Source organism: Conger conger, chromosome 3, assembly GCF_963514075.1.
Source record: "Conger conger chromosome 3, fConCon1.1, whole genome shotgun sequence".
NCBI lineage: Eukaryota > Metazoa > Chordata > Actinopteri > Anguilliformes > Congridae > Conger > Conger conger.
Window position 1 is genome coordinate 78,355,190 of NC_083762.1, and position 15,728 is coordinate 78,370,917.

Below are 15,728 nucleotides of genomic sequence, written 5' to 3' on the forward strand. Positions count from 1 at the left end.
CTCCTGACGTCTCTTCTGTCAGTGTAATGCGCATTTTACTGTTCGCTATGTGATAGCATACTATTATATAATGTGTACAATATAACTTCAGGGAACTTCAGGGGCAGCCTGTAGTGTAGCGATTAAGATACATGACTGGGACCCGCAACGTCGGTGGGCACAGCTGTTGGGCCCTTGAGCAAGGCCCTTAACCTCACATCGCTCCACCGGGGGATTGTCTCCTGCTTAGTCTAATCAACTGGATAAAAGCATCATCCAAATAATAATGTAATGTATCGTAATGAACGAAGGCAGCCCATGAATTAAGCTAGAAACACTAGCTTTTCAGATTGCACGTACTTGCATGCAGTCAATACTTCACAAAATGTGTGATAGGAAGCGTAATTTCAAGCCACTTCTCATGCAGAGACCCAATCCAGTGTTTGCTTGAAGTAATTTGGCTTTCGTAAAAACTAATTGTTGGGATGACTCGTTCAGTCATCTTGGCATTGTGGAGTTCTGCTTGACTGATCAACTTGAATTGGTCTTGTCAAGCTTGTGTCTCTATGGTTTATCAGTGTTTGTACTGTGAATATAAATGGTATATTTTGTGGGGAATGTACTTCATGATGTAGCAGTGCACTTTATTTAACTTAAAACATTTTTTTCTTTTATTTAGGGAGTATGGTATTTATTATTAATGTTAATTATTGGATGTAATGTAATTTTGTCTACGTAACACTGGGTGGCAGCACTGAATCAATGCATTTGTTTACATGGCCAATATGACAACGGTTAAATAGTGTGTTTAAAAACAAGGCCATTCAGCCCATGTCCTGGAAAGCTACAAAACAAAACATTTCAGTACAGGACTTCCCAAGCCTGATCCTGGAGCTGTATCGGCCTGTAGGTTTTTAATCCAATCCTAACAAAGTGTACCCCATTCAACATCTAGAGATCTCCTTGAGCTGCAAATTCATAGAATCAGGTGTCCCGAATGAAGGTAGATCTGCATGAGTTCCCTGTTCTACTGTGTGTCTGAACCGTTCACCTCTCAACAGCTGGTCTGATCTCTTGCAATGCCTGTGTGTATATGGGAACATCCTCAAAGGGAAGGGAGAAGCTTTTTGTAGACTTCCTTTGTGACTGCTGACTGTTTGGTACTTCAGCAGTGAAGGAGGGGAACGGACGGAGAACACCCTGAAGGATCCACAGCCACACTGAGAAATTCCAAGAAGCTTTACACCCGCGTTTGAAGGGTCTATAAATAGAGTCCATCTGTCCCGAGGGCTCGCTTTACAGCCCATTCTTCCCATGGCGAACGGACCGGAGCCACAATGGAGGACCAGAGCCACAGTGGAGCACAGCTGCCACATATCAATGACCTCCCAACAAGCTCATCGCCCATTGGTCAGATTTCAGGTACCATCCACCACGCCAAGCCTGGAAGGCAGCGGCTTGTCGAACTAGAAAACTTAATAGTGGCAGGTTAGCAAACAAGCTAGCTGAGTAACGTAGATAGAGATATATTTGCTAAAAATACATTCCAGAAAAGCTGCCTGTGAAGTAGTATGTACACATCATCTGTGGTTGGCAGATTTGAGGCACCATCACCCGAGGCAGTGCCAAAACCGGCCACGTCACCCTCGGAGAGCGGTTGGAACCTTCTGAGACCTCTGCTTCGCTCCTATAACCAAACATTCTAGAAACACGCAGGCACCTTGACCCTAAATCCGACCCGGGCAAGACACTCGGGAATGTTACCAGTCGAGCAGTAACCCTACACCTCCAAAGCTGTGAAGTCTGGTGTTAAAATAGGCCAATGCCAAAAGAACCAATGCAGACAGCATGTAGCCCTATAAATGTTTGTTTGTTTGTTTGTTTTTTTGGCCCACCATGATTGTGGTGACTAATAAATCGGCATTGGGTGTAAAGCATTGAAGCCTGTTTTTCCTCCCAGCTCTCCCAGTTTCTAAAAACAGAAATGTCTACAACCTGTTCACATTGAAGAATTGTCTGAGATGAAATGTCAGTACTCTATTTTTAATGCCTTTATATGCAAAAAAAAAGTTTAGTCTATTCCGCTCTCATTCTTTGAAAATCATACGCCACATAGACTGAAGATCTAATTACACACTTCTGTTGCTCTAACAGAAATGGATATTTAAGCTACTCTGTCAAACAACAGTAATCTCCCCCTTAAAAATACAAAAAAAAAAAAAAATGATACACTATTGGCAACTGTCATGCATACTACAGCTTTCATTTGAAATCTTTTAAAAAACAATGTGCCATATGGTTTGGCATTCCTTTCCAGAAACCTAGAGGGTCACGCCATTTACCCTGACTGGGGTTTTATTAAGTTTTGATGCACGTCTGCATGTGCCAGCCCTGGTGTAACATCCAGCTATGACCAGCTTGGAATTCCGGCTACCTGCTGTTTCAAAACCTGAATTGAGCTTGTTATTTCTCGTCATCGTCTTTCATTTTGTAGTTATAAAACTTTAATAACTTCTCAGTCCGTGATGAAAGTACTACGCGAGATCCTACGCAGATTTTTAGTTCCAATACCATTAGATACGAGTTCAGTTACGTCCCGCGTTCATCCATTCGGGTCGATAGTTTTTAAAACAGCAACCAGAGTGGAGAAACAGCACCACGGACAGCTCTGAACATAACGCGTGCCGTTCGCCAATCCACAATTTTACTAATTTGGGCGTTATTCGGCGTTATATATCCCTTCCTGTTGGAGTGTCGCCGTCCTCTTTATAACCGAATAACTCACCACGCCCACCAAACTTTCTGATTGGCGTGGAACATATGGCATATGTCGTAAAATTAAGAGAAAAAAAAGTGAACATGACTGCCGTCAAGGAATAGGTGGCAGAGCTAATTTACTTTTGGGAATGTTGGAAATTTGGCACACAGTAGTTTAGTTACAGCTAGTTAGCTGAGCTAAAAATGTCATCCTTTACATAGGCTCCAAGTCAAGCCACTTTCTGGTAAGTTCTGGGCCTATATTTATGTCAGAACGTGTCCTGTTACTGTAACTGGGCGAGAAAGGGAGAGAGAAAGGGAGAGAGAAAGCGAGAGAGAGAGAGAGAGAGACCCGTCCTTTACGCTGCTTTGACAAAAAGCATAAATAAGTTGTATGCGTAATAATAATAATAAATTCTTAAATAATACATAATAAATTATTATTATTATTATTATTATTATTATTATTATTATTATTATTATTATTATAATGAAAATGGGTATGCAAATGTATGCAAGAAAAAGAGTACCAGTTTCATTATGGCGTGCTGTTGACTACATTGCATAACATCTGATAGTGCTACGGTTTCAAAGGCGGATCGCACCCTCACTTAAGAGTGAGGTTGTTGTATATACTCCAGGAACACATCGTCGCTTACGTGAATGAATATTTGTGTGAAATGGAAGCGTCCAGCGTTCTACACATGAGTCCATGTCCAAGGAAAGCAGGGCTGGATTTGATATTGATATTCGAATTGGTATTTAATGGAAAAACAAAAAAACTGTTGTGGCCCATGATTAGTGTTTTCCCGTGATGTACTGGCTAACTCATGCTGCAGATGCAATTTTACGACTTTAAACAACGAAGGCCAATTAGAGAATATGCATTCATGGTGCACGATTTCATAAATGAACCTACTCTAGTGCGTTCTTTCGTGGGCAATATGAACTTTCTCGGAGATAATTAATACTTAATTAATTTCCTATTTTGTAATTTGATGTCTGTTACATGCTTCCGGACAAGAATACACACGGGTTAAAATATCACAAGAGAAATTGGAGATGCACTTAACGTTTAATGTTTATTGGATATTAGCGGATTTGAGAATGATAATACACGTAGCCTAATTATCGTAATTATCAGTAATATTATCAGTAAAATAAAATAACACAATTATATATAGCCTAAGAAAATATATATATAAGAAAAACGTACGTTAAATATGCTGACCAAAGAGAGAATTTTCTAGGTTATACGTTCCTATGGTAACTCCTAAAAATAACTGACACCCCCACTTAAGGCCCGCTCGCGCCCCGAGAATGGGCGGTAGGTCCGCTCCGGGTTTGCCCTAAGAAAGCTAAAGAACTTGCCAACGGCCATTCGATATCCCCCATGACATCACAGCCCGACATAAATAAGAAGGGCGGTTACCACGCGGCTGGACCACTCTCAAGGGACTCCTTCTGCTTCCTGGGTTTCGTCCTCTCCGTCAACTCTTCAGCATGGTGTGTACTCTACTCTCCTTCGTCTGGGCCAAGTCGGTCACGTAACACTTGCAAGACAGCCAACTTTTTTTCTTTTTTTATCGCTATTTGGATGCAGCAACTTCCGTAGCGTGGATCTATCGCTGCCTGGTGTCACTGCGAAATAGAGATGAAGTCGTTTTTGCTGCCTTGACTTGAGAGATGTCAAATTGTCTTCCTTTTGAGTAGTTTCTGCTGCATTGTAAGTGGGATTACACTCTCAGAAATACAGGTACAGTAGTGGTACATTTTTGTTCTTTTAGGAACAAATTTCCCAAATGTACACAGAAGGTACAATAATGTTCTATGAACTAATAAGTACCGTTTGCAAGCAACAAAGGTTGGGGTACAGTTTTATGTACCTATAGGGTACCACCCAGGTACCCTTTAGACACTTTTTTGTACCTTTTTTTCTGAGAGTGTAGGGAGCGATCACACATACTTTTGTTGAGTTTGTGGTGTATCTCAAAAGATAACCTTTATCAGTCTTATGTGGCTGCTTCAATAGCCTGTGTCCTATTGGAAGAGTTCTGTTTCTCTAGGATCTTTCAAATGGTCTGCACTCTCAGAAATAAAGATACGTAAAGTGCCTAAAATGTACAAATGCTTGTCGCTGGTGTGTTAACCTATTGGTACATAAAATTGTTCCACTAGCCAGCAATATTTATCTTTTTTATTTTTTTATTTTTGCCTGGAAAACGTACTCATTTCAATCCAAAGAGAACATCACTGTACTTTCAGGGTACATTTGGGAAATTTTATCCTTGAAGAACAAAAATGTACCCCCACTGTCACTTTATTGCTGAGAGTGTGGATGAGCTTGTGAGTAGATTGAGTAGAATGTCAGTCGTCCGTGCGGTCGGTATGTCAGTACACGCAGGCAGTATGTCAGTACATGCGGGCAGTATGTCAGTACACGCAGGCAGTATGTCAGTACATGCAGGCAGTATGTCAGTACACGCAGGCAGTATGTCAGTACATGCGGGCAGTATGTCAGTACACGCAGGCAGTATGTCAGTACATGGGGCAGTATGTCAGTACATGCAGGCAGTATGTCAGTACACGCAGGCAGTATGTCAGTACGTGCGGGCAGTATGTCAGTACATGCAGGCAGTATGTCAGTACACGCAGGCAGTATGTCAGTACACACAGGCAGTATGTCAGTACATGCAGGCAGTATGTCAGTACACGCAGGCAGTATGTCAGTACATGAGGGCAGTATGTCAGTGCGTGCGGGCAGTATGTCAGTACATGCAGGCAGTATGTCAGTACACGCAGGCAGTATGTCAGTACATGCGGGCAGTATGTCAGTGCGTGCGGTCAGTAACAGGAGGAGTTTTGGGTTTTTTCCGTCCCCCGCAGGCAGACAAAGCCGCACCCGCCCCCGCCCCAGAGGCTGCTGCCGCCCCCGCTCCTGAGGCCGCCGCCGCCGCCGCCCCCGCCCCCGCCCCAGAGCCCGCCGCCCCAGCCGCGCCCGAGCCCGAACCCGCTCCCCCTGTAGCAGCGCCCGTGCCCACAGACATCGCCGCAGACCAGCTGGAGGGTGAGTGAAGGCCTCAGGTCAACCCCACCACACGCTGAGGCTCTTCTCCAAAGGGTGTTAACTCCACTACATGCTTAGCCTCTTCTCCAAACGGTTATAACCCCACCACACGTTTAGGCTCTTCTCCAAATCATGTTGACCCCACCACGCTTAGTCTCTTCTCCAGAGGGTTATAACCCCACCACACGTTTAACGTCTTCTCCAAAGGGTTATAACCCCACCACACGTTTAGCCTCTTCTCCAAAGGGTTATAACCCCACCACATGTTTGACCTCTTCTCCAAAGGGTTATAACCCCACCACACATTTAGCCTCTTCTCCAGAGGGTTATAACCCCACCACACGTTTAGGCTCTTCTCCAAAGCATGTTAACCCCACCACGTTTAGGCTCTTCTCCAAAGCATATTAACCCCACCACACGCTTAGCCTCTTCTCCAAAGGGTGTTAACTCCACCACACATTTAGGCTCTTCTTCAAAGGATGCTATTTTGGGCGTCTCCCTTACACTCTCAGAAATAAAGGTACTAAAAAGTTGCAAATGCTTGTAGCTGGTGCAGTACATGAAATTGTATCCCTGCACAGCAATACATAATTTATTAGTACCAGTTTTGCTTGGAAAAGATTGCTGTACTTTCAGGGTGCATTTGGGAAATCTGATCCCTGAAAAACTACCTCCACTGCGACTTTATCTCCGAGAGGGCACAGGCCAACCCCACAAGCCACTTCAGTTCATTTCTAGAGGATGTTATTTTGGGGTTACCCACCCAGCCAAACCCCCCCCACCCCCCACAGGTGTCGTAACAGGAAGGTGGATATCTTTCCTAGTCCAATGTTCATTTCAATGGGGAAACAACTCCAGAGTCTACTCTACAAAGTCCTCTTGCACATTCTGTTGTCTGTCAGTAATGAGCTCACCCACAGGATTATTTGTTAAAAAACATGGGGATGACAAAAGCAGGACCTTGTCTTTTTCACCTAAAAGATGTTACAATTTGTGTCAATAGATATCCTTAATCATATCACTGTAAATAGTAAGTATCGTCAACGTTCTAACTTCTTTAAAGTACTCAGAAAGGGGTAAATTAGGTAAATGTGTTCATATATCAGGCATATGGTCAACTGTTTAACAGCTTTTAAGAAGCTTTTTCGCATATGTTGCAGATATTGTATTTAGATGAGCTCAGTTGTTAAGTTTGGATAAATTGTTGCGGTTTGAAGTTTCTCTCTCCCCATCTGGAGCTATCTGTAAGCAGCCATCCGTTAATATTGTCTGGTGGGAGTACACAGATTAGACTTGCAGAAAGTGCTAGAATCTGTTCAGCTGTCGAGGGTGGGCCTGTCAAGTCTATTCCGAGCTGTAGAAAACCTGCCTATAACCGGAGTGCGCTTCTCATTTTCCATCATACAATACCCTATAATCTCCACTAAAGTCTCATCAAGGGAAGGCCCAGGGGATTGCATTACATAGAACATTGTGACCTTTCACCCCTGACCTTTCTCGCTTCCCTGAAGAGCACATGCGTGTGACATGCTCCGGCAATCCAGCAGTAAACTAACATGTATCCGCCATTTTGTAAGGTTGGGAATTGAAGCACATGGCAGAGAGCATATGAACAGACAAATTGTAAAGGAACTTTTTTTTACAATGATGATGATGAATTTTCAAGTGAACTGAATAGTTGATGGATGATGCTGAAATGAGGGTTGCTGCAACTGAATGATACTAATATTGAACTAAATTCTGCAGATAAATATTCCATGGAAAAGATGAAAAAAATATGTATTTTATTTGACCGATTCTACTGAGGCGTCAGAATCCCAACTTTTCCGTTCCATTTTTAAATGTTCTTTAAAGGTTGGATAGCTCAAAACATGCCTACAGTATAACGTAGCACCCCTGGAATGGAGAAAGAGTTCACATTCCAGGATGAGCCTAGAGGTCAGCGTTCCGGGTGTGAATTCCTGCTGCACTCAGCATTCCCGGGCTCAGCCGATGCCTTTTTAAGGAGGGGCGGCATTCCCGCGTCAGCACTTTAAATCTCCTGAAAGGCCCCGTCGCCGTCAGCAGCCGCCCGCGTTCGGAAATCACACAAAGCCATTAATCTTGCGGCGGGTGACTTTCGATAAAGGCTGTAGACACACCTGTCTCTCGTTAGCCGCCCGTGTCCTGTCTCTCGGGTCTCTGTCAGTCCGCCGTTAGCTGTAATTACCGGAGTTAACGTTAAAGTGGAGCCACTCCCAGGTCATTTACGAGCGGTAGTGAGGAGACACGGGGGACACAGCGGTATGAATATGGGCTGTGACTGAATTCAAATTAGCTCACATGAATTTGTTCTGTCGCCAGTTGTATCCTCCAGAATGTGGATTGTGTAACACTTTACATCACAATACATTAATGGCATTTGGCAGACGCTCTTATCCAGAGCGACGTACAACAAAGTGCATACCCATAACCAGGGATAAGTGCGCTGAAAAACAACTAGAGGGAAGTACAATTTCAACTGCTACCTGCACAACAAAGATAAGGACCTATTTGATTTTTGATTTTTGATTTTTTAAAATCGTAATACCGCAACACGCAAATGTATGAACAAAACATATTTAAGCTTAAGGTGTAATGTGCTCGCGATTTCATTGGCCGTCAGGCTAAGATGCAGTTAGTTTCAGTTGCACACCGAGGACCGGGGCTTGAAGAAGGCGTGTTGTTCTCGCCAGATCCCTTTGGCCGCTGAGGGATGGGGTGTGGGCGGTGTATCCCCCAGCTAACACTAATTGGATTGGATAGGGTACAATTGGCTGCCAAATTGGGAGAAAAATGGAAAAACTTTTAATAAATTAAAAAAAGAAAAAGTTTCTGACGTTTCAAAGCCATTGACTAGCATATGTATTACTTAAAGATGGAATGACGTAAAGAGTGTGGCACGTAATGCATTTCTACAAACCAGACTGCCAGCGCTATCAAAGTTTAATATCAACATGGAAGGTTGCACTAGGATATTGTCATTTTCAAATTTTAAAATGAAACGGAACATTTTGGATTCCAGGGAGCAGCCAAACTCTGCTAAATAACTGCAATGTGTTACAATGTGATGCTAACCGGCGCCGTCTCCGTCCCCTTTCCTCCCAAACGCAGACTGGAAGGAGGCTTTCGGCCTGTTCGACAGAGTCGGCGACAGCAAGATCGCCTTCAACCAGGTGGCTGACATCATGAGGGCGCTGGGACAGAACCCCACCAACAAGGACGTGGCAGCGATCCTCGGAAACCCAACCGCTGACGGTACCGCCCGCCTCCCTCTCTCTCTCTCTCTCTCTCTCTCTCTCTCTCTCTATCACTCTCTCTCTCTTGAGCACTCTCTCTCTCTCACTCTCTCTCTCCCCCTCTCTATCACTCTCTCTCCCTCCCTCTCTCCCCTATCACACTGTCTCTCTCCCTCTATCACTCTCTCTCTATCACACTCTCTCTCCCTCTCTATCACTCTCTCACTCTCTCTATCACTCTCTCTCTCCCTCCCTCCCTCTCTATCACTCTCTCTCTCCCTCTCACTCTCTACTCCTCTCTCACCCCTCTCTCCCTCGCTCCCCCTCTCCCTCTCTCACTTCATCTTTCACGTTCATTTTCCACCCTTTCAAATCTCCTCCAAAAAATAGTTGGCTTTGCAGCTGTAGCAGTGGTAGTCGGGAGAGATTTGCACTGCCACCCTTATGATCAGTTCAGAAATGCAACAAACGAGTCCCATGAGTGTGAAGACTTAAATTAATCCCCCCAAAAATATTGTTTTACCTTCATTTTACCAGGCAGGTCTCATTAAGATCTCAAGATTTCTCAGAAATAAAGTGACAGTGGAGGTACATTTTGATCTTCAAGGATAACATTTCCCAAATGTACCATGAAAGTACAGTAATGTTCTATTGCAGTACAAATGAGTACATTTTCCAAGCAAAAAACAAATGACATACAAATGAATTATATATTGCTGGTTGGAGGCACAATTTTATTGTGCAAATTGTTTTTAACCTTTTTAGGCATTTTTGGTACCTTTATTCCTGTCTGTTTATCTGTCTGTCTGTCTGGATATCTGTCTGTCTGTATATCTATCTGTTTGTACATCTGCCTGTCTGTATGTCTGTATACATCTGTCTGTCTGTATATATATCTGTCTGTCTGTTTGTCTGTATATCTGTCTGTCTGTCTGTCTGTCTGTCCGTCTGGTACATCCACATCACGCCCCCCCACCTCTCCGCCCTGCAGACATGGCGAATAACAGGCTGGACTTTAACTCCTTCCTGCCCATGCTGAGCGGCCTGGTGGCCAGCCCACAGAAGGGCACGTACGACGACTACGTGGAGGGCCTGCGCGTCTTCGACAAGGAGGGCAACGGCACCGTGATGGGAGCCGAGCTGCGCATCGTCCTGTCCACTCTGGGTGAGGCCCTGAGCCCTGAGCCAGGGAGAGAACCTCCGCTCATTTCCTCCCGTGCGTTTCCCTGGGGATGCCGTCTCTCCTGATGCTGTCTGATCCCATGCTCTCTCTCCCACTTCACCCAGGCGAGAAGCTGAACGAGAGTGAGATCGACGCCCTCATGACCGGTCAGGAAGACGAGAACGGCTCCATCAACTACGAGTGTCAGTGCCTGCTCTCGTATTTAATCATGCTTAACTCATATTTAATCATGCTTAACTCATATGTAATCATACTTAACTCATATTTAATCATGCTTAACTCATATGTAATCATACTTAACTCATATTTAATCATGCTTAACTCATATGTAATCATACTTCTCACATTTAATCTTAAGTAACCCATGTAATCATACATAACTCATATGTACTCATACGTAACTCATATTTAATCATATGTAACTCATATTTAATGTAACTAGTATGGTTAAATGCACACACTTTTGTTCTCAACTGAACATTCTAATGCTGATGCCACAATCACTACTGGCAATTTAAAGAAAAGGTGTTCTAGAACACTGACATTCCAAGAAACCCAGTCTTCAAGGGGTTAAAGGTCAACTCAACTCAAGGACCAAATAAAAACAATGTGAAGTAACACCGTTAGCCTATTATACTATTATTACTGCAGAGGTAATGGGAATGAGTCACTGGAACACTGGAACTAGTGTTGCGTGTCAGTAGTATTTCGTATTTTTGAAAGGCTAGGCATTGCTGCATTTTGCTGGCAGCTCACACCCTAATCCAGAAGGTGAAAATGTACAGTATGTCAGCTTGTTGAGCCTTATACTTACTTCCTGTGTCTCCTGGCAGCCTTCGTCAAGCACATCCTGTCCGTGTAGAGGAGCGTCTGCAGGAGTGGTTCGGAAGTGGACCTGCGAACCAGTGTGTCAGGACATCCATCTACTGTTTCAAAGACCAACCAAAGCAACCTAAAGGACTATGGAGCTGTTGCTAGCCAACCGTTCCTTTTTTTTTTTTTTTTCTCTCTTTGCCTCTTTGTTTGACTCTTTTTTCCCCCCCCCATCTTCCCCCGGGAAGCCATCTCTCTACAGAAGACCCTCAGCCTCCACCATGGGGGGGGGGGGTGCCTTTTTTTTCTTTTCTTTTTTTACAGAGGGGGGTGGGAACGAGGGAAAGGGAGGCTGACCAATCACAAAGTGGGGTCACCGCCCCTGGCCAATGGTGCTTAAGGCATCTGTAGCGACCGCGGACCAGCCCCCGATCCCCTCCCCCTGCCCCTGCCCCTGCCCAGAGTCTTAAATCATTTCTGCTCTGTCATTTCACCCAATAAACTGTCTCCAAGAGTGCACCCCCCACCTCCCCTGGGCCTCCGTGTCAGTCCTTTATGAATCGCATGTGGGCTGCTCTTTCAGCCCAGGAAAGGAACAGCATAGAGAAGAATGAGTGGATGAATGAATTAATGTATTAATAAATTAATGAGTTCATGATTTGTTTATTTCTGGGTCAGGCACACAGGGGTGCATCCCAATACTCAAAAAATAAATCTTACTTTTTTTCATTTTTTTTCTTCACAAAAATGTTATCTCCACTCATGCTCTCCCCCATCACCCCAGTAAGGGGTAGGAGACGAGTGGAGGAATTTTGGACACACACAAAGTGTACAATACCTTAAGATTTACCCAACACACCAAAAACAAGCAGGATCCAAAATTATTCCAAAGTAAGATGAACAGAAAAATTCCCGTGTCCAGTCTTATAAATATGTAAATGGCGGGCAGTTGATGAAAATGATAAGATAGCACACAGAGCACATGGAGATTGTGTGAAGTCAGCAGTCATAGGTGACCTATGGTCCATATATGACTCGATTGGCTCTGTTTTCATATCCACACTCAGTCAAAGCCTGGTTTATGCTCCACAAAATAAAGCAAAGTCATCAGCACGGATGCAGCCATAACAGCCAAAAACATAATTTCATGCCAAAGTGAAACAACAGGAGTGTGATGTCAACAACTTAAAAGATACAAACAACTTAAAAATGCATCTCATCCCAGTTATTTTTGATCTGTTGCAAAAACTGACATGTAAATTTCCCCTGCCCTTTCCGGTTCCTCAATTCATGACAGTCCCCCCCATTTTGTGACAGGAAAATGCACGTTTTTAAACTTCCCTTCTGCCTGTGGTGCACACTGCTGATTTGCAGGAAACTTTTTCCCCCACTCAGGGGCATTAGGGAGCGGGTGACAGTTACTGGGAGAGGTGGGAGATCTGCAAACAGTCAACCATGGACATACAGAAGGAGAAGACAAAAACTCATTTCAGTGATTCCCCTAGCATCTCAATGGCACCTCAGAGCAGACCTGGGTCAAATACATAATTGTGGATTCAAATACTTTTCTACATGTTACTAAGCTTGTCTGGAGTACTGGAACCCCAGCAGGGCACACCCTGCCTTCTGGTCCTGTTGGTTGGCACAATTGCGCCGGGCAAGATCAATCACAGAAAACACAGAAAATAATCGGAATCCAAGGCGATTACTGCACTGTATTTGACCCAGGTCTGCCTCAAGAGACTGTGAGCGTGGTTGAAGGCACCTCTATTCCTGCACAATGGGGCGGGCGGCCATTTTGTTCTGCCAGAAGGGCGATGCACAACACTCAACATTCCACTCATCGTCGACACCAAGGCACTAATTGCAGACATTGTTGCCTAGTGACCAGGGAAAGCCCACGGCTATTTGGTGCGGTGTTGGCCAGCTGTGTGCCAGGCAGCTGAGAGAGGGCCAGCTGTGTGCCAGGCAGCTGAGAGAGGGCCAGTTGAAGGGGGGGGGGTTAAGCAGATGCCAAAAAAGTGACAGATTTCCACGCTCTGGCGTTTCCTGCAGTGGCACAGGAAATGAAGGGCCGAGGCGCTGAGGAGAGAATTAACTGCCGTTTGATAGCAGCGATATAGCAGCCCGGCGCAAGTCCATCAGGGGGTCCTTCCACCAGGCAGCATTATTTCAGCTCGCTGGATAACTGCACACAGTAACAGCTCTTTTTACTTCAGTCCATGTTCCAGGTTTGAGCTCGGTCTGGGTTTTACTCGAAAAGGCCAACGGGTCTGGGCCCGATGGGATGCTGCGCATGGGGGGATGAGCACCACTAGTCGCACGCAGCAACTGTGGAAAATCAGAAGTTCAATCCCACCAATGGAGGAGCTTCTAAACAAAAATCGGATTATTCGCGCCAGAGCTGAGTGGAAACATGAGAGCCCTTCTCTTCCCAGAACCACTTCCAGCTACACTGTTTGTCCAATGATTAGGAAAAACTGACAGCAGAATTACAAATTACAATGATTTTACTCTTTCAATCTTATTGTTAAAATGGGATTTGGCTGCGCAACCCTGCTCCATCAACATGCACTCAAGCGCACACTAATCCATCCATCCTCAAATGTCACAGCTAAAGGCACTCACGATGCTGGGAAGTTCACAACCATAGCTTCAACAGCAGGGACACTCATCAACCACCAAACTCTTTGAAATGACACAGATTAAAGTCGTGTCATGCTGCCAAGGAAAAGGGCTACGGACATCTGTCACAGTAAATAAAAAATAAACACTTGGGTAACCGCGGACGTGACATTGCTGTTTTACCCTTGAGCAGAGCACTGACGCAGAACTTCCTGAGCGCACGTCCGTCTGAAAGATCGGTTCTGCGCGGAAAAGAGGATTTATCAAGAGTGCGTGATAAGCAAACACATTATACGTGATTGATAGTCCTGGGCCGTCCTCGTTAGGGTTATTTACTCCTTAATTAGCGCGGTTGCAGAGGAAAGGACGAAACGCTGTACATTATCTGAAACCCTGCCTCAGCACAGCTGAAGTTCGCTACAAATCCCTGACAGCGTCCATATTTGATTTACAGCCCGTCTCCTGGGAAGAAATTAGGTTAATCGCCAAGAGTTTGCAGCATGGCAATGGACCCTCCTCGCGATACATTTAGCACTTTGTTGCTTACTTTTCAGGCGAATCGGGGCTCTTCTCCAGATTCGTTAACACTTCAGGAACGTAAAAGGTACGATTAATCACCTGGATCTCAGTCATACACGCCTAGTGGATGAAGTGGCTTTGAGACAGGGGAAACTATAGCTCACCTTCCCACCAGAGGGCGCTGTGACACTGCTAACAGGAAACGACCGTCTGTCCGGGCTCAGCTATAGATTCTGACCATTCCCATTGGTGCCCTGTTCTGACAGAAGCATAAAACTCCTCCATATTTTTTGACACCACAAAACTCAGCTTCAATAATCGACATTATTTCTGTGAACAACATTACAATTGAAACAAACGGAAGAAAAAAAGAAGACAAAATACATCTGACGCTGTATTGCTAATTTACGTGGCAGACACCTGTTATATAACACACAAGCAAGAGATATTTTAAAATAAATGCTGAGAATTTAAAGGATACTAATAAGAACAATGGTGCACAATATACTATTTCACAAACGTGCAAAATGCACAAACACAGAAACACACGCACATGAGCATACGCACACACGCACGCACGCGCGCGCACACACACACACACACACACACTCAGGCACAGTGCTACCTCAGGAATCAGAATAAAATAAAATTATGAATCTTGAGAAATAGGTGGGTGAAAGGCATTTCCCTTGGGCATAAATATTTTGCATGAAAAGCTATACCCTTTTGTAGTAAATATGGAAATATTGAAATTGCATTCATATTGCATGAAGCAAAGATCTTATTGTTGGTTTGTGGCCAAGAATGTTCCTTTCACCCAGGGAATACTTTGCTCTACTACTGCACCACACTGATAGCCGCCTGTGACAAGCAGCTCGAATTACCCGATTTCCTCACAATCCCTGGGGAGAAAGCTCAAATTCACATCACTGTAACTGTCGTGTTTTCTTTCAGCAGCGCGCAAAAGGACGCTTTCTGAATTCATTTGACCGCATAATCGGCTTTGAACATTTACGATGAATTCAATGCAGGCGAACTCTTCGGATCTCAGCGATCTCTTGGAGCGAACACAGGACCGCGAATACACGCGGGAATTCTGAAGACATTTCCCTTGGATCCAGGCACAGGCTCCGCGCGAGGGATCGATTTCCATGTTGAGTTTTGTCTGCTCCATTTTAAACGCCAAACAATGTTCCTTTTAAAACTGGCCATTTCTGTGTAGAGGATTATGTTAGAGCAAAGCATCTGAGTCACCCCTTCATGGCCCTGTTCTCTGACTAATTCATTGTACACAACCAGCCATGGAGCACTAATGAGACTCCTGTAAAGTCCTATATGAAAATAACCAATTGCACTGGACACAGTAATCACACTCAGGCATTCCTTGCACCTTTTTGTGTTGCTCTGCTGAAATGAATCTCATATCACAATTACATGCTATTTAGCTGATGCTTTTATCCAACGTGACATACAGTTGATTAGACTAAGCATGGGACAATCCCCCCTGGGCTTTTCTCAAGGATCTTAT

General features: G+C 44.5%; 1 protein-coding gene across 1 annotated transcript; it reads left to right on the forward strand.

The window, feature by feature from the left end:
- The first annotated feature begins 4,129 nt into the window (after window positions 1-4,129).
- LOC133123650 (myosin light chain 3, skeletal muscle isoform-like) lies at window positions 4,130-11,581 on the forward strand. The gene is made up of 6 exons (XM_061234128.1): window positions 4,130-4,246; window positions 5,623-5,803; window positions 8,936-9,079; window positions 10,052-10,225; window positions 10,348-10,425; window positions 11,077-11,581. Exons 1-6 carry the CDS (start codon window positions 4,130-4,132, stop codon window positions 11,103-11,105), a joined length of 723 nt encoding a protein of 240 aa, XP_061090112.1. The 3' UTR covers window positions 11,106-11,581.
- The last annotated feature ends 4,147 nt before the right edge of the window (window positions 11,582-15,728 follow it).